A 22,201-nucleotide genomic window follows, 5' to 3' on the forward strand; every position below is an offset into this window, starting at 1 on the left:
TAAAATGAGTGACTTGGACATCTGTACACCTATTTTTACTAAAAAAAAAAGAAATATTGCGTTATATCTAATGACTGTGATGGAACGAGTTTTGAATACACGATTGAACACATCATTTGAGAGAAGAAAATATCAATAAGACGGTAATCACATGGAGTACAGAAAGAACGACTCGATCTATTTTTAATTTATATCTAACCCAGACAGATAATTTTCCATTAGAAGTCAAAACAATTGTTTACGATATATTTAAAAATTTCTGAACGATAAATCTATCGAGAGTACAGTTTATCAAACTAATTTATATGCGATACAATATTTAGAAAGTCGCAATAACTTGAAACCACGATCAAGGATGTTGAATTGGCGGTTACTCATACTACAAGAAATTATTAGAAAATCTAAATTGAAAATGTATTATTTCTGTAAAAAAGAAAGTTTTTCATAGCTTCTATTCTTCTCGAAAGTTATAACAGAGCATAGATTTGTGTTACTCGGCAAATTTCTTCACTTCGCTGACAATGCTCAATTTCATAAGACAGAGTCGTCAAAAATGTATAAAGTTGAGTCTATTGCAAAAAGTATTTATAATAAATGTAAATTGCCATACATTCCGTAACCGTATATTCGTATGGACGAATCTTTAGTACTCTGGAAAGGATGCTTATCTTGGAAGCAGTATACAAAGTGTTACAAAAATACGTACTCGTACTTAAGAGTACTTTATTTTCGAGTTGTGGATGATTAAAGGAAATGTTCAAAGAGCCCGCTTTATTCTTCAACATTTTTATTTTGAGGCAATTTAAAAGCTATCATAGGAGCTTCACCTATATTCAACGGACGCCAACAATGTACTGCGCGGAGCTGAGAAGTTGACCTCTGGAAAAAATTGAGAATTGTATCGAGTCCAAGCGTTTAATCAAATGTAACAATTTGACATTGATATTTTTTTAGATCGACTCCACTCGTTATTTTACGTAAAAAAGTATTGGGGTGAAGTAGTAAAAAAATGACTAGTTCAGATTTCAGAAGAATGGAATAAAAATATAAGTATAAAATAAATGCAAGTACAAATATTTGCAAATCGACTGTTAATAAAGACGTATTCTTATAATTTACAAAAAATATGAGTTTGCCAATCACATAAAAGTAAGTAAAAGTGGACAATATATATTTAATTCATTTATAGATATTCAATATTATGAGTTACATATTGTATATTAGTTTCATGTCCATTGTCCATCTTTACTTTGGAAAAGTATATAATTTGTCACATGTAAATACAACATAAATACTCGAATTATTATTTCAAGTATTCATTTTGTTATTTTCTGTAAGTGTTCTATAATGTTATACTTCAAAATGATTAAAAAAAATTACCGTGTATACTGTATTACAAGAAGCAATAATTATATACAATTGATTTGAAACGAACATAAATTCAATTAATGTCCAGTATCAATGAAATAATATTAATATAAATACAACTTTGGGATGGTGTATTTATTGTTTTGATTACAAGTATGTTTTATTAAATACTGATTAATATAATATTAAACTACCTTATGCTCGTACATTCATTATTTATATTATTTTGTATATATCTTTAAACAACAATGTGTAAGGAAAGAAATAGTGATATATGTATAAAATACATTTAGAATTAGGATTTATGTAACGTGTAAACGTTTTATTAATATGTGATATATAAAACATAAAAAGTTTATCAACATTATTTAAATTGTTCTTTATTATTTTTCTGTTCGATTAAAATGTATTTTTTTGCGATAGTTGTCTATAAAATTTTTGTTACATAAATCGTAGTAAATTATGTTTACATGACTTTAGTGAATCATACTTAATTATGTACTAAAATAATTTTAAGTGGTTTACTTTTGTGTTCTGAAAATTTAAAAGAGGAAGAGAAATCTGATATATTTGTTTTCTAAAGTGTAGTTAAGAACTGATGGACTAGAATGAAATGGAAACATGTTTTCAATCACTGTCTCTTTTTTGCAGCTTTTACTGCTTTTGATCTTTGTTTCTCTCCTCCAGAGAAATATGATGTTATAACTTCTGACATTTCAGGCATGTTATAATTGGTAAGGTTATTTAGTTGTTCCATTTCCTAAAAAAATAGAAAACAACACAAAAAAATATTAAGACTACAAATGAAAACAGCACATGTTTTTAATATAATACATAATAGAATTTAAATAATTATGGTGCTTAAATTATTTACCAACCTTTCTAGTTTCTGGATTATTCATAATTTTTGGAATAATCATAAGTAACAATAATGGTAGAATCATCATCAAAACCTACCACATAATTAAAAAGTAATAATATCATTTTCATTCTTTATTAAATATTCATAAAATAATAAAATAACTTTTATACCATTGAGTTGAATAAAAAGTCTTTTACTTTCCACTCTTCTCTAACTTGAAAATAGCGAAATGGTGCAAGTGGTCTCATTTTTAGTGGATATGGAACCTGTATTACTTGCGATGTTTGAATTAAATTAACTTTTCGTGCTCTGAATTTCCCTTTGGAGTTAATTTCTACTCTTACTGGTTCATAAACAGAATTTGGATTTACAATTTCGATTACATATGATCCAGACGGTACATTTGAAATGATAAATGTTCCATCCTCTCTAAAAAAAATTACACATATAATTGATAGAGGGGTATAATGTACTTGTAAATTAAATAAGATATGAAGATTAAAACACATTTGAGTGTAGTTACATCGAAATCGCAGACAATGTTTCCACCAACACTAGTTCATCAACAGGAACTTCAACTCACATTTAGCTTCACTGACTTGTATATATTATTAATAATGTGTCTTTAATATGTTAATTTCTTCATAAATTTGTTTGGTAGTGACATCTACAGATTTTCAAAAATATTTTATTATACAAACATATATATATATATATATATATATATAGGCCTCCAAGCAATACATAAGTTAAATAAAAGGTTGTCCATTAGCATATGTAGAAAAAATGACAGATTTATTATCAAAATATTATGTTGTGTCTAACATTTCAAATAGTTGAAAACAAAACAAAATAACAAATATAGTTTTTAAAAAATTGTATCAGTAAAATAACAAAGACGAAAACATTGTCTGTAAATTCAAAATGTCTCGTTTGGGTAAAGAGAACTAATATGGTATTAAAGTTACAAGAAGTATGATTTTATATAATAAATTTAAGTAAACAATTTTTGATAAAGGTAGTGTTATAACGAATACTCAGATTATTTATAATACTGTTTCTATCAACTATAAAACTTGTTAAAGCTTTAGCAAGTATTCTAACCTATATAAAATTTAAAAAAGAATAGTTATTTCCCACAGTTTGAGTGTTTAATATTATTGTTGATAGTTTCTTGCACATAATTAAATGTTTAAGTTTTAACAATTGGAAATTTTTAAATTCACCTTAAAAAACCATAATGTTCTCCACCATTAGCCATAACGTGTGTCATAAGCTGCCATCCATTCGAAGGTCCATTTTCCCATGGAAAAACTTTTCCTTCAATAGCGTATAGTTCCGTTGATACATCCTCATCATTTTCAGCAGTTACATATTTATTCGAGACGTTGACAATAATAAAAAATAAAAAAATAGCAGCTTTGTACATAGTCATATTAACTGTACTGTTCAACATGTAAGAAGTTTGTTGGAAACTTCATACATTGTCAGTATGGTAAACTGTAGTATAAGATTTCTCTTTCAGTGAACAATCCTATAATGTATAATATAAATTGTTTAATATATTCTTATTTATATTTTTACAAAATAGAGGCGACGTTGTGCATTTTTAATAGTAATAACAAGTAAATAAAATATTATCTATAAATCTGTTCTTCTTTAATCTACGTTGGTAGTACTGGAATAGCCTTCAGTAACTTCCGAGTATAAATAGTTCTTGCATTTTGGAGTTCTGTCCTATAATAAATAATTTGTTAGATGGTAGATGTATACTTAAGTTGTTGAAAAGGTGACAATATAATAAAAGCATTAAAATGGAAGATAAACTTCGTCAAATGGAAGATGAAATGAACAGGTATTGTGTAGTTATTAATCATATTATCATTCTAACCTTTATAGACTTTTTATTTCATTGTTTCTTTTAAGTGTATGCATGTTTTTCTTTTAACATACTCTTGATTCTAACATTTACGTTTCTGAAAGTGTTGCATTATTTATAAATTATACAGTAAATTGTACTGAATGACTCATCTATTAGAAAATATAAATTAATACAAATTTAGGTACAGGTAACCTTATTATCAAAAACTTAACTTTGAAATATAAGTAGTTTAAATTCATTACAAGTTTAAACAATCTTCTAGGTTTGAAGCAGAAATTGGTAGTCAATTAGTCACACCAATGGTAAGGCCGGTAATTGGTGCAAATACATATAATCAAGTAGCTAGACAATTGGAGCAACATGAACTTCCAACACCGGTTGTTGCTGCTGCTGCAGCTACATTAGCTTTTCCTTCAATGATTGGATTTCCACCTCCTCCACCTCCACCGCCACCACCACCACCACCACCACCAATGTTAATTCCGCAACAAGTAGCAAGACAAGGTAAATAATTGTAACAGGTGTTTTTATATGAAAATTATATTTGCAATATATTTATTACAAAGAAATATTTTTGTTATAGGTACGGTTCCTTCTATTACAACATATTCGTCACCTGCACAGATAAGTAATCCGTATTTACCAAATATGGTGGACCCGTGTTTAACTGCTACTCCAAAATCATATGAATCCACATCAGCACCAATGATTCATCCAGAAATTATTGAACAGATTATCAATACAAAAATCCCAGAGGATGACAGCAAAAAGAAGCCAAAGGTGAAAGGTGTTAGTACTGCAGCAGAATTAGCAATCAGTCAAGGAAAGGCTAGTTCTATAATGGCAAATGCTAGTGCAGAAGAAACTCATCCGAAGGGTAAAGGGAAGAAAAATAAAAAGATTATACGAATGGCTGGTGGACAGATATGGGAAGATCCTTCCCTGTTAGAATGGGACGAAGGTTATTAATTTAGTTATATTTATATTATTTATGACTTTTATTTTGCTTTAAACATATTTTACAATTTTTTTTTATAGATGATTTCCGAATATTTTGCGGAGATCTAGGAAACGATGTCACGGATGAGATGTTAGTAAGAGTTTTTGGAAAATATCCAAGTTTTCAAAGAGCTAAAGTAGTTAGAGATAAAAGAACAAATAAGACGAAAGGATTTGGATTTGTGTCCTTCAAGGATCCACAAGACTTCATTAAAGCAATGAAAGAAATGAATGGTGAGTTGAAAAATAATTTATTATTATAATAATTTAAATTAAGGTGTTTTATTCTATATTCAAATACAAAGGAAAATTTATTTTCGTTTTTCCAAATTGGTATATAAGAAGTAAGCTTTTGTAGAAAGTATAAATTTATTTTCTTATATAATGTTGAATTAAATAAGAAAAGAAAGATGTAATTATGGAGTAGGCTCTTTAAGACAGGATTCGTGTTTTAAATTAAATTCAAGTATGACCGTTTTTAGTAAACGATATTAAGTAAATGTTATATAGACTAGAATAGGAAATTTAAATAATATTTACAAAATATTATGTATAAATAGTAAAGAATTTGAAGGAACTAGTCTCACAGTATTTCTGAATATGTTAAAAATAAAAAAGTTTACAATGTAATTCATAATAATGAGTATGTTTTACATAAATAGAGATTTTGTCAAGATGTCACTTACTAAAAACTATATGTAACTCAAAATTTCTACGAGTACTTTATGTACCAAAATTATGAGATCAATATTCCATTCGTAGTGAAATATTTTAAATACATAATAAGTTTTTTTCATTTGTCAAATGGACCCCATCCGTATGATATAAATAACTGTGGTATGATTGAATATTGTCTTCTTGGTTGCGAAGAAGCCCCATTGCGTAACGCAATCCGATAATTAGGGTTGCCCACGGACAGTGCTGAAGTTTCAGCTGTTTTACCCACTTGTTGCTGTTGTGTAGTGCCTTAAATAACACGTCCCATATACATCTGTGCATCTAACTAATAATGTACTGTTATGTTCTTTTATGATCCTTACTTGATATTTTCTTATTGGCATGGTTTCCACGTAAACTGTGTGGATTCATATATAAAACAGAAAAGGGCATTCCAACAGCTCCTCTACTACGAGACATAAGTACATCCTTTTTCGATATTCCGTTTCCAATTTGTTTGGTAATTATTGACGATAACTGATCTCTTCTATCTCCTGTTGGAGCATTATTGTTCCATGATTCTATTATTGTATTCGGATCTACATTCGATGCATCCCGTCGAATGTGTATTCTGAAAACCATAAAAGTATTATTTCACAATATTTTATTAGATAAAATTCAGTTACTTATAGACTGAAAGAAATAGATACTTTGGTATTGGTAAGTCGTCTGGTACAGTAGCAACATTTTCAAGAACATTTTCTTCTGGCCATTCCCAACAGTCTCCATTGGGTGAACATGCAGATGTGACTACAGTATCTAATGCATTTTGTTTGAATGCATTCTTCAAATCTATCAAGGGTATAGCTTGACACGACATCAAGGTAGAGACAAAAATAATAGTGGTGAAGAGCATTTTTCCTGCGATTACTTCTCGTTCGATATCGGTTTCGTGTTCGTTCTACGTTTCTACTTCTGTGAAACGATTCGTAATTTAAATACAGCGGCGTGTTGTTTCGTTTCTCTCCTTTGATTCTGAAAAGCATAAGATTCAAGTAATGACATTTTGTATATGCCTACGCGTATAGCTTTAATGCTATAGAAACGTAGCCGACACCAGTCAAAATCCACATTCTGAGGGCTCGACGATGATTATTAGGTACCCTGAAAATTCTCTATTTGATGACAGGCAAGCATGCTGTTTACGTTTTCGAGAAATTTCTGCAATGGGTACGACTATTTATACAACATTCTGTGCTAAATTTAGTACGATGATACTCGCACACTTGCTAATTTTAGTGAGCATGGAATCAGGCTGCGATAGAAAAAGACATTGTCATTTTTTGACAACGAGAGCAGCGTGTGAACGATTTGAAGAACGCTGATCGATCGCGGATCGCTGAATCGATTTTCTTCCCCAGAAACCATTTGTTCGTTACGTTTCACTAAGAAGTGAAATTTAACAGTGTCGAATGAATTAAATAATTTTTTAATAAACGTAACTGTAAATTAATAATTTACAATATTTATAAAGGGAGTATCATGTTCAAAATATTTCATGTAGGTACTTGTATACATACGCATTACGGTAGTTTTTAATTATTGAAATGTACCCAATGTACCACAATTATCCATTTACCTGATTATTATATTTTGTTGCATTTACTGATATATAAACAACTTTTTAATATCACCTCGGACGAAGGGCGCATTTGATTTCAATAGCTAATCGAATCCGGTCGTGTGTAGAGTTCCTTCTTTGGTCTTGAAGAGTTAGTAAAATAAATTCCAATTCCATGCACGATTTAAAAATATATTATTATTTTAGGAAAAAGTATTTAGCAAGTATAAAATTTATTTTTATTATCGAACCGGTATATTTTGTTAGTTCTAAAAATGTTTCTTTTCTACAACTTATAATAGGTCCTAGGTCCTGCTTCTGATCTTCGTTTTTCGCTATTATTTTATTATTATCTTTCATCGATTTAACTCCTCTCTCTGACGTATTATTAATCTTTTTCTTTGTTTAGAATTCGTAATTCATTTTTAAAACTATTGTCTTCTGATCAGATTGATGATTCTGTAGTAAAAAATTCTAAATTTAAATTATATCTACCGAAATAGCTAGCCTAAAACGATTTTTTCGACAACAGGTCATAAAAAATCTGCTATCCACGTATACACACACGCGCGCGCGCGCACGCAGAGAGAGAGAGAGAGGGGGGGGGGGGAGAGGGAGAGTTTTATGTGTAAAAGCTCAAGGTCATGTTTTCTCGTTACCCGATGGAGCTTATATTTTATAGCCAACTATTTCTTTACGCATTAAAACTATAGTTTATTATTTCACGGGTAGATAGGTTCACATGAATTTTTTTTTAAAGTTACGCGCAGTACAACACGTGATCCTATCCTCACTTATATGTATTACATGTTTCAGTATAAGAGTACACGTGAACTTAATCATTTCACTACGACGAATCAATTGGGTATACTTTGAATAAGTAACTTCGAATAAATTTTTGGGTAATTATCTATATAAAATTGTTATACTCAAATAATTCATTCAAATAATCGTTACTTATTATTCACAGTACTCGTTTTTAATGAAGAGAAGTTTACTTAAATATCTTACAATTAAACGGGCGATTTAGCGTTGGGCTCAATTTTAATCAAATAAAATATCAAATAACGAATATAAATTACGGATAACTTTTTATTCTTCAGCATTGAACAAAGTGTTTTAATCGAATAACGTAAATAGACAAATAAATGTTCATTCGTTTCGCGACTAAATACTTAATAACTAATACTAGATAAACAAATGTTTATCCGTTACTATTCAGATAAATAATTATTAATAACGAATAAAATACTCTTGATTCATTATTGATAATAATTGTTATTTCTATAGAATTTTAGTTAAAGAAAAATCATTAATAAAATTTATGAAATTGAAAAAATTTATAACCAATCTTTAAATTTTAAAAGAAATATATCACATATATTCATTTCCGTTCTTAATCGCCACAAGTGAATAAAAATAGAATGAAGTATTAAAAGTATTGAAATCAACTCAAATTATTACTTTCTTAAATACTTATTACGTAAATTTTGATTTACTTCAATATCATCGAGTTAGATTACGATGATTACGATTTTACTTTAAAACTATTATTGAACAGAAAGTAAAATACAAATGTTACATTACGTAGGATGTAAATTCCATACACTTTGATTCAGGACATTTTCACGATAATTATCGTTTGAATAAATTCAACGATATAACGAGCATTGAAATTTATGGGATGCGTGCAAGTATCTATTATTTGACAATAGGGGTAAAAGAATAGGACGTTTCTCGTAACAAAAACTTTTGATGCGCCTTGTCTTTTTATTTCCAGGTGAAATATGTAATTTTAATTAAGAACACCGTGGGTTTTGCAATAATTTCAGAATAGATATGTAAACTAACTACAAGAACGTTACTGCTCGGCACTAATTCATATTTATTTACGTTGCAAGACAGACTTTTGGAGTAACTGTTATTAGCAGAGTCGGATAAAATGAATATTAAATGTCCTAACCTAGTCGTGTACTGAAATGTCTTTTTAATAAATTCGAATCGCTCGAAATAATTCGTATACCACTTATATTATTATTCTAATGCCCGAGTACGTGGCTCAGTTCGATAAGCCATATTTTTTCAGTATTGTCTGTCAGGTTGACACAAACTCGAAACGCTACGTGTCCCTCGACCGTACTGTCCCTCAGCTTGTCACAGAGTCATTCTCACAACTGTTAGCTGTATTTCACTCTCATTATCAATATATACAAATTCGAGACAGCTTAGGTGATAATAGTGATCAAATTTTACCTCTCTGATGTCTGTGACAACCTTAAGATCAATACTGTACATCGAGATTGACAGTAATAAACAGTGAGCAGTTTCAAGAAGTGTTTGGAATAACTTTGCGACAATTTAATGGGAAGAAATGGTGGCAACTTGACAGGGAGTACTATATTCAAATCGTTCTAATTATCAATTCGTATGAAATAACGAACACGAATATCATTCGACAAATTTTAAAATATTTATAATTTTTATTGGTTTGATATATCGATCGTATTCGACTTTAGTTATAATAATCATGTGTTCGTAATATTTTGACCTAGTATATTCAGCCGATTATAAATTGTACAATTTTATCTTTAACTTTCCAAAACATGGCGTTTTGTCTTTAAATCACTGATGGGCTCGTCTGAAGAAGATTTATTTATTTAGGATTATAATAGGTTGTTCGATAAGTTTTGTCGTTCGATAAAACTTATACTAGATTTAATCTAGTACTATACTAGGTTTTACGATACGAGAATTTCATCTTTACTTGCCGATCCATAAAAAAGGGTAGTATCTGTAGTCGAAGAAATTTGAAAAAATTGTTTTTACGGAAAACTACATTTTTAGACATAATTACATTTTGATTATTAAAACAAAAATGTTTACTTAATGTGCTATATATGTGTGTGTTTATAAACACAATTATAACTAAACATCCGAATGGATCTCGATGAAATTTTATGTTTTCTTTATTCGTTTCAAATTTTGATCCAATTTTGAGCAAAATACACCTATAGGTAACGATGGTCACCTCCTGTAGTTTTGTGGTTTTCCTGGTATATATTCGTTATTTATAAAAATATTGGAAATCGTTTCAAACAAATTTTAAAGAAAATTTTAAAAAGTTAAACAAACTTTTCTGTGTCTTCTTTAATAAAGAAGAAATAAAATTAAGTCGGTCCGTTGTACACATAAAGCACATTTTTTTTCGTTAGAAAGTATCATGATGTATTCGTTTATATAAATTTCAAAAATGGTTCCATGAATTTAAAACAACTTTTGGCTTCGTTCATGTTCTGGTCACGTAGGTATTTACCAACGTAATCTTGGATAATCTTTAACTATTTGCGTGGAGTATTAGCAGCAACTTGAAATTCACGTTGAAATAAATTAAACATTGTGTAGACTACGATAAAACGAATTCAACCGTTTAAAATCGATTTTATCGTTAACGGTATCATTTTTAATTATTGTAATAGGATTTTTAATAAAGTTTTATTTTGAAACTGTTACTGTTAATTACTACAATAAATCGATTAAACGGAATCCATCGAAAGAGTTCCATAACTCTTGCAATCTCCGAAGAAAATACGTATTTTCTTAACTCCTTTGCATCGTGTTATTACATTGTTAATAGGTTGTTGGTAAATGTCAAGTTTGCATCGATAGGAAAGGAAAATTGATTATTACTGCTATTATATAGAACCTTCAATTTTGTAATTTCCGCTTGCGATAGGTAACTACTCGGAGAAGTCGTATTCGAGATCACCGTAGGAGATGGCACTTAAGAGTTCTCGTTAATTTGTTTATTATGTTCCAATCGGTGAGAGAGAATTTTGTGACATTTTCTTTGATTTTTTCTGTTTTCGAACTATTCAATGGTAGGACTTAATATTCTAGAATTGCGGTAAAATAGACTTCTGTATTTTCATTTTAGAAACGTGACGATAGTTGGAATTGAACAAATTTAAATTGAAAATTACGAGGAAAAGAACTTGAATCTTTTGTTTGCGATTCGTTTACGATAAAATTAAATAAAAAATTTAATTATTGCATAGAGTGTCTTAACGCTGCGATAGGTACATAACGATGCATGTTTGCATCAACTTGATTTCACGTTAATTCCCTTCCGTTTCAGTATTCTGTGAAATATAGTCGCGCGTGTAAAGTGATTCATATTTGTTGATTTTTCGAAAATTTTGTGTGCACAACATATTATATAAATGCTCAATGATACATATACGAACCAATATTTGTCTAAAATGCAAACAATTGAAAAATAAAAACAGATTTTTCTTAGAGTTTGTTCTAGATTTGCGATACCACTTACCAAAAAATGTAACGCTATAGGATTAAATTATTATGTGATATTATTATAAGTTTAAAAATTACTCGATCATCGTGTCAAGATATTTCTCGTCGAAGAAGTTTAAGTAACCATGAAAAAGCAACCAATAGGATAGATTTAACGCGAATAGAGTTGGTCAACAGTGATAATAGTTATTCGAAAACACAGCAGCAATTCTTAAACGAAGAATACGAACCGTTTCATGTACTTTGTACTGTCGCGTTCGATATCGTGTTTCGCTATCGGTAAATATTATTTTTACAATCGAATAATAACTGTTAGGTTATTCGAAAAGCTCCGTCTCTTAGAAAACGATGGGCGGAAGTTTAATTCCTAAAAACCATCTTGCATTCGCGAGTGAACTCCGCGTAGTCACCGGCTGACTCTTGTTCTCTAAACAATATTTGCTGCGACGATAACGAAACGATAACATTTCTTCTTCCTTTATTGCTAAGAAATTGCCGATTATTATTATTATTATTATTATTATTATTTCTTTTTTATTGCTCACGGAGCAACGGAGCGACAATTTATTATTCCTTCTCGTTGCTCGATCCTCTGTGCGTCTCTTCGATCGCAGGAGGATATCGCGCGACGAGTGTATCTTATTATGAAATAAAACACCATTCTTGCCACCTATATTTTTATATAAACGAACATACGCCACTTCGTTTTAGTTGTATTCGAACGATCGTAGTGTATAAATTAAATCCGAACACTGTTTCTATCGATGGAAATACATTAATCGTGTTATCGAAGAAAATCTCCGTTGCAAATATATCGCTATCGATACGATCTCAAATTGAATCCGGTACCGTGGTCGCAATAAAAATAAAACGGAGAAATCTTCAAACCGTTTGAAAATGTCAAAATGTTTACACGATCGGTTGTTTTTCAAGTGCGCGTAAAAATACCGTGAAATATTTGTTCGTAGCTTTCAAATAATACGGGAAGGAGGGATTCGATAGAGATTTTCTCGGTGAATAGAGACGAGGTTGTTCGGTTGGCGTTTTATCAAGGCAAACTGTATGCAAGACTCACCGTTGAAACCCACGACCGTCTGTTCGTTTCGTCGTCCCTCCGTTTCGTTTCTGGTGGAAACTCGTCGGGTGTTGGTGCTCGTCTTACCTATTCGTGTTCTTAGCGAGTCGGAGAGTCAGGTACGGAGCACTCGGACATCCGTTGCCCGTCAGGGTGGCTGCGACGGAGTGCGTCGCGATGTCGGTCGTCCCGCTACTCATTCAACAACCCCTACCCGAACCGTTCTTTCCCGTAACCCCTCCACCTGATGCGAAGGAACCAATCGGGAACGTTGTCTTCGAGTGTCGGACGGTCGCGCGTCGTTTTTTCGCGGTCGGTCGTCGTTGCGGTCGTCATCGTCGCCGTCATCGTCGTCGTCATCGTCGTTATCGTCCCCCGGATGGTCATCGTCGTCTTCGTCCGTGGTCGTCGCATTCTTCCGCCGATCGGTCTTCGCCTCCTCGGCTTCTGTTTCGCACTCGAGATGAATCAGAGTCGCACGAATTTCTGCGCGATCCACGGTGACCACGCGGTGGATGTGAAATAGCACGCATATTTCCGTCGATATATTTATTGCACACCGAGGGACACGCTCGATTACAAAATAAACATATTGTCTCTCAAGGTGCTCGTATATTGTACAGGCTCTGAAATAGGCGGGCAAACTTTTGGGAACGCGTTTTCTGCACGGCAACGCTTATAAGGGAAGGACCGGAATGGTTCGCAATTTTTTATCTACTTTCGCGCACTGGTAGATTACGCGTCCCGGTTGCTACATACGTCAGAATATTCAGGCAAAAATTATCACCTATACAGTCTCGAATAGACTATTTTTCTTATTTAACAAAAAATCTACATTTCCCGTCCTACGACAATTTCTTTCTCAATCCCTTCTCCGTACATTCTTTTATTCGTTTATCGAGAGCCGAACGACAATTTGAAATACCACGACCTAACTATTTCTTCGAATACTATTGTAGTTTTACCGATGGAAGTATACTAATCGTGTTGTTTCGAAATATTTTCATCTTAAATGTATTACCATTGATACAATTTCGAATTTAGTCACGCGCTGCGTTTCCAACGAAAATAATATTTAAGTAGTCTGTCTAAAGCTTGTGTCGCGATATTTCGTCGAGAAGGGATTGCAAGAGATCGTCTTAGGATATTTGAAACATTTTAACGGAAGAAAGCTCTGCAAAAGTGGCTCAAAATCCAAGTTGGATCGTTCCGATCCTTCCTTTCTACGCGTTTCGGTGCAGAATATTAAATGTAAATAATAATTCGATAATTATTGAGATACGAATAATTAATTTTTGTCGCCCCGTTCCATCGAAATAAGACAACTGACTATTACACGTGGTAGAAGCGAGAGTTTGTACTTTCTTGAAATCACAGGTTCGAATCTCGTTCATCGGATAATTTTTTTACTTTTTTTTTTTCTAATTTTTTCGTTTATTATCGTACGGACTTTGAAAGTGTAAAACCACGATATCACGAATACGCGATAAATGCTTGCTCGCTGCGGTCAAATTTCTTATTTCTAATTATTTATTTTTTGCGGGAACACAACTCGATCGACGTTACAAAATATTTCCCGAACGAAATTAATTTTGCAACACACCGAACGTATTTGAGCATATTCGTTTGAACAAGCGCTTACAGCAGATTATGAATCAGAGCATGTAATCGAATGCAAACGAATCTACTTGCAACGTCTCGGCCGGTTGCAAATAGGTCAAAGTATATTTTGAAATCTGGATATACAATTTTTGACCTGCTCGTAAAAGTACACCGGATCGGCAGAATGGTGTGCATTCAAATTAGAAGTATCGTATATAAAAAGTAACGTATCTTTATTAAATGTTACTTCCCGTTAAAAGTGTTTTGTTTCGCTCGCAATTAAAAATAATTCGAATAGCGTCGTGTTTGGACTTATTTTCATTGGGAAGATCTTAACGATCGATCGATGACTCTGTCGCGAAGATGCAACGAGAAATAGAAATATTTCAAGTTTCATTACTGAATGAAATTCGATGTGGCGTGCGACAAAGAGCTCTCACGGTGGCCAGACAGCTTTTATCGGCATAGTTACCGACCACTTGAGTCGATGGCTGTCTTCTACGGGAAAAAAACTAGTGGCGGGGATTCTGTACCTTGCAATCGGGAAAAAATTCGCCCATAAAGCGAAGGACTACTGTAACTGAGAAAAAGTATGTCGTAGGTAGTATGGTTTAAATGCTGCTATAACGTTCTGATCCCTAAACTGTACAATAGATATTGCGTTTGCTGGTAAAAATGCGACTTCGACTGAAATCCATGTTTTTCGTCTATTAAGATTTTGCAAATAACCGGAACATTATTCGATAGTAATAACGCCGATCGAAATTGTTTTGCCGACGATAACGCTCCACAGCAATGAAAAATTATGCATTAAATAAATATATTATTATCTAAGCCTTTTCGTTGGACTTCCATGTTACGAGTAAATTAGATTTAAAAAGAAACCGTTATTGTTTGTAGATTCTCCAAGTGGTAAACGAGCATTGTGATTTCAATTTAAAGTCCATCAACGCTTCTGATCTTTCGCTGCTTTGAATTTCAATACAATTCTTTCTTTTTGTGAAACGAAAGTTTCAGATGGCAAGTGTTCTCAAAGTATAGTATTGTGTCTCGGATATTGAACAAGCGTTTATTGTTCAGACTCCGCACCACTGTTCATGTTTCGTTAAGACCCGTTTAAATTCGATCGGTTTTGTTAAAAAAAATTTTTCTTAAAAAAATCTTAAGATGTAACAGGTTGTTCGATAAGAAATGGAGCTATTAGATTCGTTGTTTTATTTGTCTAAAGATGGTACTGTTTCATGCAAATCTGTCGACACATTCGTGTATTTACAGTTGTTCAAAGTCAAAGGGTCATAGTATTCTTTTACGATGGAAAAAACGACAAAATTTATGGAACAACCTGGTATATATAGTAATGTTGTAAATTCAGTCGCTAAGAAACCTAAATTTATTCAATAAGAAAATTAAAGCCGAAGGTAATTTCTTTATGCGAATAAAGAATTACTTTCGTTTGTAAGTTAATTCTTTGCGCAACTTTGATGGTTATACATATGTACCGCTACCTACGTCAAATGTACCTTCAGAGTCTCGATATTGCACCGAAGTTTAGAACAAGCCTTTCTCTCCAAAACGTTGCAATGGCGATGGTCAAGGGGATTAAGATCAGAGCTTTCCGAAGGCCAATCTACCGCAGCACTGAATTCAAGTAAATTGCTGGAATATTCAATATCTCTAAGCAAACGCGTAGTATTATTGAAAGGCTTAACAACCGTCTTCAAAACGTCGTTTTAATAATTTCCAACTTTTATTTTCATCTACCGTACACAAACATGCGATTGCGCTACTCCATCTTAACAAATACATCTCTCCGATCTATCGCCGAGGCCGAATGATGCTCTGTCTTCACAATTGGAATCTTTTCAGCGTTATCTTGGAACCTGTGTGCGTAAACAGGATTTTAATTTCGGAGTTTCTTGCTCGTAGAGAGAATACGATGAGAAGTATTCGCGTGCCACTTGATACTTATTTACAAAAAAGTATATTGTAAATTATTATGTTGCTTACATCGTAAGGGGGTTCTTCTAGATGTCTACGGTACTGTCGGTCACTGCCCTCGCCGCGAGATGGCTAAGATTCGCGCGCCTGCAGTAGCAGTAGTATAAGTCCTTCGCATCTGACATCTTTTATACCTATTTTCAACACTTAATAATTTGGATACAAAGCGTCAAACACGTTTCCTTATCCTTCATTTTCGTCTCATTTTGGTATATAAAATCACACTTCAAAGTTTCGTTTACGGACACTCTGTACGTTTCGTACCGCAATGAACGTGTTAATTGTATTTTCACTTTCTTGTTATATACATAATAAGAATTTTTTTAATCATTTCGTTACATCTTTTATTCGAAATATTTCGTGAAGTATACCGACGTTGTCTAATTTCAACACAATGCTGGATAATTGATATGTATCGGTATTAACGAATATGCCATTGGATTGATCCCATCGCTACTTATCCCTGATGCAGACTGTTTCAGCGACAAGTGGCGTGTCGAGAATTCGGTCAGACGCAACAAGTAGTTTGAACGCATGTACAAATGAACAGGCGCGCGTGTGAATTGTATCTTCGAGAATTGATTCAAAAGTTAACAACATTGTAGTCTAAGGTAAAAAAAAAAAAATTTAACTAAATTTATCGAGAAAAAAGAACTCATGGAATTTAAAGAAGAATTTGTGAGTGGGCGAGTAAGAGGTTGACGTGTCAGAAAGAAAAAAGAAAAAGGTGACAAATAGAATTACTAAACTGGGAAAGCGCAAATCTTTGAACAAAGTAACGACCTACCAGCACACGTTTTAACGTAGTAATTCTTGTGTCTAACAGACCCGATCATTGAGTTTATAATTTATACATAATAATCACAGATTGATTGCAAAAAGTACTGCTTTATCTCGGTTTTTACGCATTTGAGAAACGACAATTTATTTGGGTGTTTTTATATCATTTATTAAATTACCTTATAAATTAAGTATCGGATAACGTGTTTCTCAAACTTCATCTTCTCGCGGAGTCCCGCAATAAAGGGAAACTTTTATCTCATATATGAACATATATTGTTTTTTATTAAAACAATGCACAAAAATAAACACAAATAAAATTAGTGGATTCACATGAACCTTTTTATATAATACTATTTTGTGAAAAATCAATTTCTTTTATTGAATAATATTTTTAAAAAATCCTTATTACATTTATTACATTATTACCTTACATTTATTATTTTTAACAGAAAGAAAATGAAAAATGTTAAATACGTTGTAATAATTACTGAACGCTATTGATAAATATATTTTTTGATTATTTAATTACAATCGACACAAAGCTGTTTATGAAGGATTTTTTATAAGAATAGAATACTCTGGGACGCATTTTTAAAAAATTTTAGTTATGTTTATTTGTAATTATGTTTTCTGTGTTTTTTTTTCGGAGAACTCGTGTAAGTAAAATTCTTTAGTTGTAGTGTTACTTATATTGAATTACGTTGATACATACTTGAAATTAATATAATAATATAATTTATCACATGTTTTTAACACTGCTATAATATTGTGGTATGTGATCGAATTTCATATTTGAAAGTGTAATAGTTGATTTGTTATGCAGTGTAATCTAATTTTGAAGAGTTTAATATTAAAAGCACACTTTTGGTAGGTTTACAACTCAGAATATAATATATTAGTACTTTAAATACGTGAAACATAAGTCATTATATTTCAGATTAACTTATTACTTTATGACTAAATGACTTATTTTATATTTTGTTAAATAAATCGGTGTTAAAATAATATATCAAAGGAAATATATTTTTCACTGCATTTTCTAATAAATACAAAATGATAATCGGTAAAAGTATTTTTAATGAAATATATTTGTTCAAAATTATTGTGGGTGGAAGTTACAGTAGTCTCCTAACATCCGAGTGTGGCGCTGTTGTAGCTGACGCGTTGATCTTTTCGATCGTTCATCTTTAGTATCTTCCTGTTCGTACAACGTGCGTAACGTTTTGTAACGTGTATCGTATATTGTGAATATTTACTTATTAAATTTTATATATTTAACTGTGCTTTACTTTTTTTTTTATTTCAATATCACCGCTATTACCGATCCCAATTTAACCTCAACAGAAATACATACATATATATTACAATTTAAGAAAATGTTCAAAGTGATCCAATTTAAATAACCTCTCTCTATTTAACACCTTCTGTCAATTCATATTGTTTCAAATAATAAATTAAAAATTTACGAGAAAATTAGTGAAATTTTTTTGTTCGAGATAAAAAGCAGGTTAATATTACCGAGTTCTATAGTATGTTACATGCATGAGGTCAAGTCACAGAAATGATGATTCTTTGAACGGATATATGAGTGACTGTTTGAGGTACCTGACACAATGTATCTTGTTGTTCTAGGTGTAACCTTGCGATCACATTGACTAAAATTATACAACTGATCTGTGACTTTACCTTTATTGCGAGAATTTCAAACAATTGATTGCTGCATCCTCAGTAATTTATTTATATAAGGTTACTGGAGTACCTTTTTTACATCTTTAATACTAAATCTAAAAAAGGAGCTCCGCCAAATGGTTGAACTCGTGTTCGCTCGTAAGTGTAGCTAGTTACAAATCGATGGTTTACAAAATAATAATTAACATCAAATATATTTCAAGAAAAGCCAACTACTAAAATGTTGCATTTATCGTTGTCTGGTTTGTCTTACATTTGCATTTTTCCGAACCTGAACTTTCAAACCTGACTAAATGACACAAATACTTCGCGAACACGCGAAATGAGACATTTGTTTCTGCTAATGGTACTCGAATCTAACGAAACGATGCTTAGATACCGAAACGTTTGATATTCGTGAGTTCACATTGAACTTCAATTTCGTCACTAGCAACAACTGTCTTTTGTCGGGTTTCGTGTTTCCAAAAGAGACGGAAAGTGATAAAAAAAGACCGAGGCGTGGGCGACGATCGCGAAAGAGGCGGGAATTCATGGTTCTTCCGAGGTCGCGTGCCTCGCCGAGTATCCCGCTCTTATTGATGCATCCTCAAAGGATATTTTTGGCCCGCCGATTTTATTCCCGTGTAAAATCCTGTGTTACACTGTGTTCTATAGCTAATTTTTGACAACTGCTGGCACAAATTTCAAAACTTAAAATAACTTTGTTGCTTTTTTGACGCTATAAAAAAATATTCAAGGGAAATTAAGTTTGTTTCAAGGGCGCAAATAATCTGATAAAAGTTACTCGTCAATGATGCAATTTTCAAGATTTTGAAGATACTTAAGGAGTAAGCGCCATGAAGCAAAAGAAGCATCTTCGAGAATTTATAAAGTAAACATTGGCGAAAAAATTGTTTTAAAATTCATAATACGTGTTTACTGTCTATTAAAGAATATCCACAAATTTTCTCATATTAATATTTAAAATTTATGAAATGGTGTAGTTTTATAGTTAAAGAAGTTAAAGAAGTGAAAGAATTTTTAAGAAGTATTTCCTTACAATTACAGTTTGTGGTATGTGCATGTACACTCCTGAAAATGCAAACAAAAAATTGTTTCAATGTTCCTAAACTTGTATATAAAAATATTCGAGGATTAAAGGTTTATATTGATCTATATATAAAAATTTTTCTTGGAAAGTGTTCTAGAAATTAACGAACTTTGTGCAATGAAAGAATTCTGACGTTGTAGGAGAAAGCTTTCATTTCCACGTAAAGAAAAAAATTACTTCCTTATTTAAGTCTATAATTAAAGGATAACAGCACAGTCAAGTTTTCATTCGCCAGAACTGAATGTGGACGGCCATCGCGAAGAAATATTTATTCAGAGTTCGGGAGAGTGGTTAGCGTTAGTTTATGGCAGTTACGGGAGCAAAATCTCTCAAGTTGATTCCTTAGACCATTTTGTAAGATGAAAAGAATCTAACAGAATATTGATACTTTTGTATCAAATGATATTCATTTAATTAATCAATAAGTATACTATGTATATTGCGTAAAAGATGGTTTGTATTTTTGTTAAAACTCCATAAGTTAAGCGGTTCGTTTATTAAAATTTCAAATTGGATGTTTTCCAAATCGATTCTTCCATTTTTTTTCGTAGTTGGCGAATTGTTTGAACACTTCAATGCAAACCAAAACTCTGTGGAGGTATTCGAAAAGGGGGAAGGTATTCACAACAATGCGTGGGCGGTTTCGGTCCTTCGAACAAACACTGAAACGAATTCTCAAGGAGTTCATTTTGAATATACCAAGATATTGTAGGCAATATTATCCTTCTGTCAAGATTCTCACGCTCGCTAGAGGGTGCGGGAGATCGTAATTTGTTTTTTGGGAAAACTACTCGATACAGAGTTTATTTGTCTTTCTTCCGGGGCTAAGATATCGATTTCCACGTGCACGAACGGCTAGTAATTTATTTCGAAAATTTAGCGTTATTAATCGTAGGGAGATTCGGAAAAGTTTTTTTTTACGCTACCACAGGATGTCTCGATTTAATCTAGGCGCGTAATTATCTTCCGAACTATTCGTTCTGCAAAAGAAAGTTTCAAATAGAAACTAGAATAAAACTGAACGAATGCAATTGTATCTGAATAATTTTATTCGATCGAATATACATTGTAAACAGCTCGCTATACTGTATCTTTATTTGTCATTTATTATTCGAATAAAATTCTATTCATCTTGAATCCGGAAGAATTGAGACCTATCGCGAGATGGGATTCCTTCACTGTTCAAGCCCTGGTATCTGTGTTTTCGATTCGCAGAGGTGGCCCAGGAGGCCCAACAACATTCAACGACTAATTGATCGACATAAAAATTTGTTGCCTTTAATTTCGCGAGTGTTCAATAATCGTGAATAATTTTCTCGAAGCCGGTGACTTTGTAATATCTATTTTAAGTATTAAATTGTATTTTTGTCATTTTTTGAAATTCGATATTTCGTTCGATTTCGTTTGATAAATTAATGAAATTTAGCCGCTATGCGATTCGTGTAATAAGTTTAACTCAACGGAAATGTGTTTTCAGGGCGGTACGTTGGCTCGCGTCCTATAAAACTACGTAAGAGCTCGTGGAAGCAACGGAATTTGGAAACGGTGCGGAAGAAAGAGAAGGAAAAACAAGCATTAATTGGTTTACTGACCGGTCGGTGACGTGACTTCGTCTCTTCTCCTTGTCCATTATTTTTACATACTATTACATACCCACGAGTTGGTTTTATTTAAACGATCACTACGAAGTATCCGTATACCCAGTGTAGAAAAACTTTTTCGTATTATCACGAAGGTATAAGTGGTACGATCAAGTTCTTTTGCGCACAGTGTGTGAGAAATATTTCCTTAACGTGAAAATTTTACAACTAGCTGAGAGCTACAATTAATGGAAATAAAACTATTCGGCATATTCGAACATTGACATATACAAAGGTACGATTGGCTACTGTGTAAAAAATATGTATAAACAAATGCAAATAAATTCTTACCTTACCTATTGATATTTTTGGAGCAATACTCCAAACGTTTCTATCGATTACGATGTTTTAGCTCTGTCTACGAGGTCTACCTTTCCCGGTATCATAAAAATATTTTTTTATCGCAGTTTATATTTTTATTATAATTATATATGTTTACAATATATTATAAACATCTATTATTATAATAAATTTTATTTGTTGACTTTGAAGGACAGGTTGTTTTATTTTACTGGATTTTTGGCATACGTCCTAAACAACTTTGTACACACACTCACGCGTTTATATTGTATTTTTTTTTTGCTTTCTCTCATACATATATTCGTCATAATTGTATAATCTAAT

The 22,201-nt window shown here is 32.1% G+C and overlaps 3 protein-coding genes across 3 annotated transcripts; 1 reads left to right on the forward strand and 2 right to left on the reverse strand.

Annotated features, from left to right (window-relative positions):
* Positions 1 to 1,671: 1,671 nt before the first annotated feature.
* Emc7 (ER membrane protein complex subunit 7) lies at positions 1,672 to 3,708 on the reverse strand. Its single transcript, XM_076325370.1, has 4 exons — positions 3,457 to 3,708; positions 2,401 to 2,659; positions 2,247 to 2,321; positions 1,672 to 2,128 (listed from the first exon to the last, which is right to left on the reverse strand). Exons 1-4 carry the CDS (start codon positions 3,684 to 3,686, stop codon positions 2,000 to 2,002), a joined length of 693 nt encoding a protein of 230 aa, XP_076181485.1. The 5' UTR covers positions 3,687 to 3,708; the 3' UTR covers positions 1,672 to 1,999.
* A 237-nt stretch (positions 3,709 to 3,945) lies between these two features.
* LOC143153973 (uncharacterized) lies at positions 3,946 to 21,880 on the forward strand. Its single transcript, XM_076325673.1, has 5 exons — positions 3,946 to 4,085; positions 4,375 to 4,616; positions 4,696 to 5,073; positions 5,151 to 5,345; positions 21,415 to 21,880. The coding sequence occupies exons 1-5, from the start codon at positions 4,045 to 4,047 to the stop codon at positions 21,537 to 21,539; spliced, it is 981 nt and encodes a 326-aa protein (XP_076181788.1). The 5' UTR covers positions 3,946 to 4,044; the 3' UTR covers positions 21,540 to 21,880.
* On the reverse strand, positions 5,643 to 13,195 carry LOC143153975 (uncharacterized). Its single transcript, XM_076325674.1, has 4 exons — positions 12,776 to 13,195; positions 6,479 to 6,803; positions 6,152 to 6,399; positions 5,643 to 6,077 (listed from the first exon to the last, which is right to left on the reverse strand). The coding sequence occupies exons 2-4, from the start codon at positions 6,682 to 6,684 to the stop codon at positions 5,905 to 5,907; spliced, it is 627 nt and encodes a 208-aa protein (XP_076181789.1). The 5' UTR covers positions 6,685 to 6,803; positions 12,776 to 13,195; the 3' UTR covers positions 5,643 to 5,904.
* Positions 21,881 to 22,201: the final 321 nt, after the last annotated feature.

The sequence above is a fragment of the Ptiloglossa arizonensis genome, chromosome 13, assembly GCF_051014685.1.
Source record: "Ptiloglossa arizonensis isolate GNS036 chromosome 13, iyPtiAriz1_principal, whole genome shotgun sequence".
NCBI lineage: Eukaryota > Metazoa > Arthropoda > Insecta > Hymenoptera > Colletidae > Ptiloglossa > Ptiloglossa arizonensis.

Coding starts and splice junctions, on each gene's coding strand:
- Emc7 (XM_076325370.1), bottom strand. CDS start 3,686: ATGTTGAACAGTACAGTTAATATGACTATGTACAAAGCTGCTATTTTT. Junction 2,322..2,400: donor ACTTTTTATTCAACTCAATG/GTATAAAAGTTA, acceptor ATTATGTGGTAG/GTTTTGATGATGATTCTACC. Junction 2,129..2,246: donor ATAATCCAGAAACTAGAAAG/GTTGGTAAATAA, acceptor CTATTTTTTTAG/GAAATGGAACAACTAAATAA.
- LOC143153973 (XM_076325673.1), top strand. CDS start 4,045: ATGGAAGATAAACTTCGTCAAATGGAAGATGAAATGAACAG. Junction 4,086..4,374: donor ATGGAAGATGAAATGAACAG/GTATTGTGTAGT, acceptor ACAATCTTCTAG/GTTTGAAGCAGAAATTGGTA. Junction 5,346..21,414: donor AGCAATGAAAGAAATGAATG/GTGAGTTGAAAA, acceptor ATGTGTTTTCAG/GGCGGTACGTTGGCTCGCGT.
- LOC143153975 (XM_076325674.1), bottom strand. CDS start 6,684: ATGCTCTTCACCACTATTATTTTTGTCTCTACCTTGATGTCGTGTCAA. Junction 6,400..6,478: donor GACGACTTACCAATACCAAA/GTATCTATTTCT, acceptor TATGGTTTTCAG/AATACACATTCGACGGGATG. Junction 6,078..6,151: donor TGCCAATAAGAAAATATCAA/GTAAGGATCATA, acceptor GTGTTATTTAAG/GCACTACACAACAGCAACAA.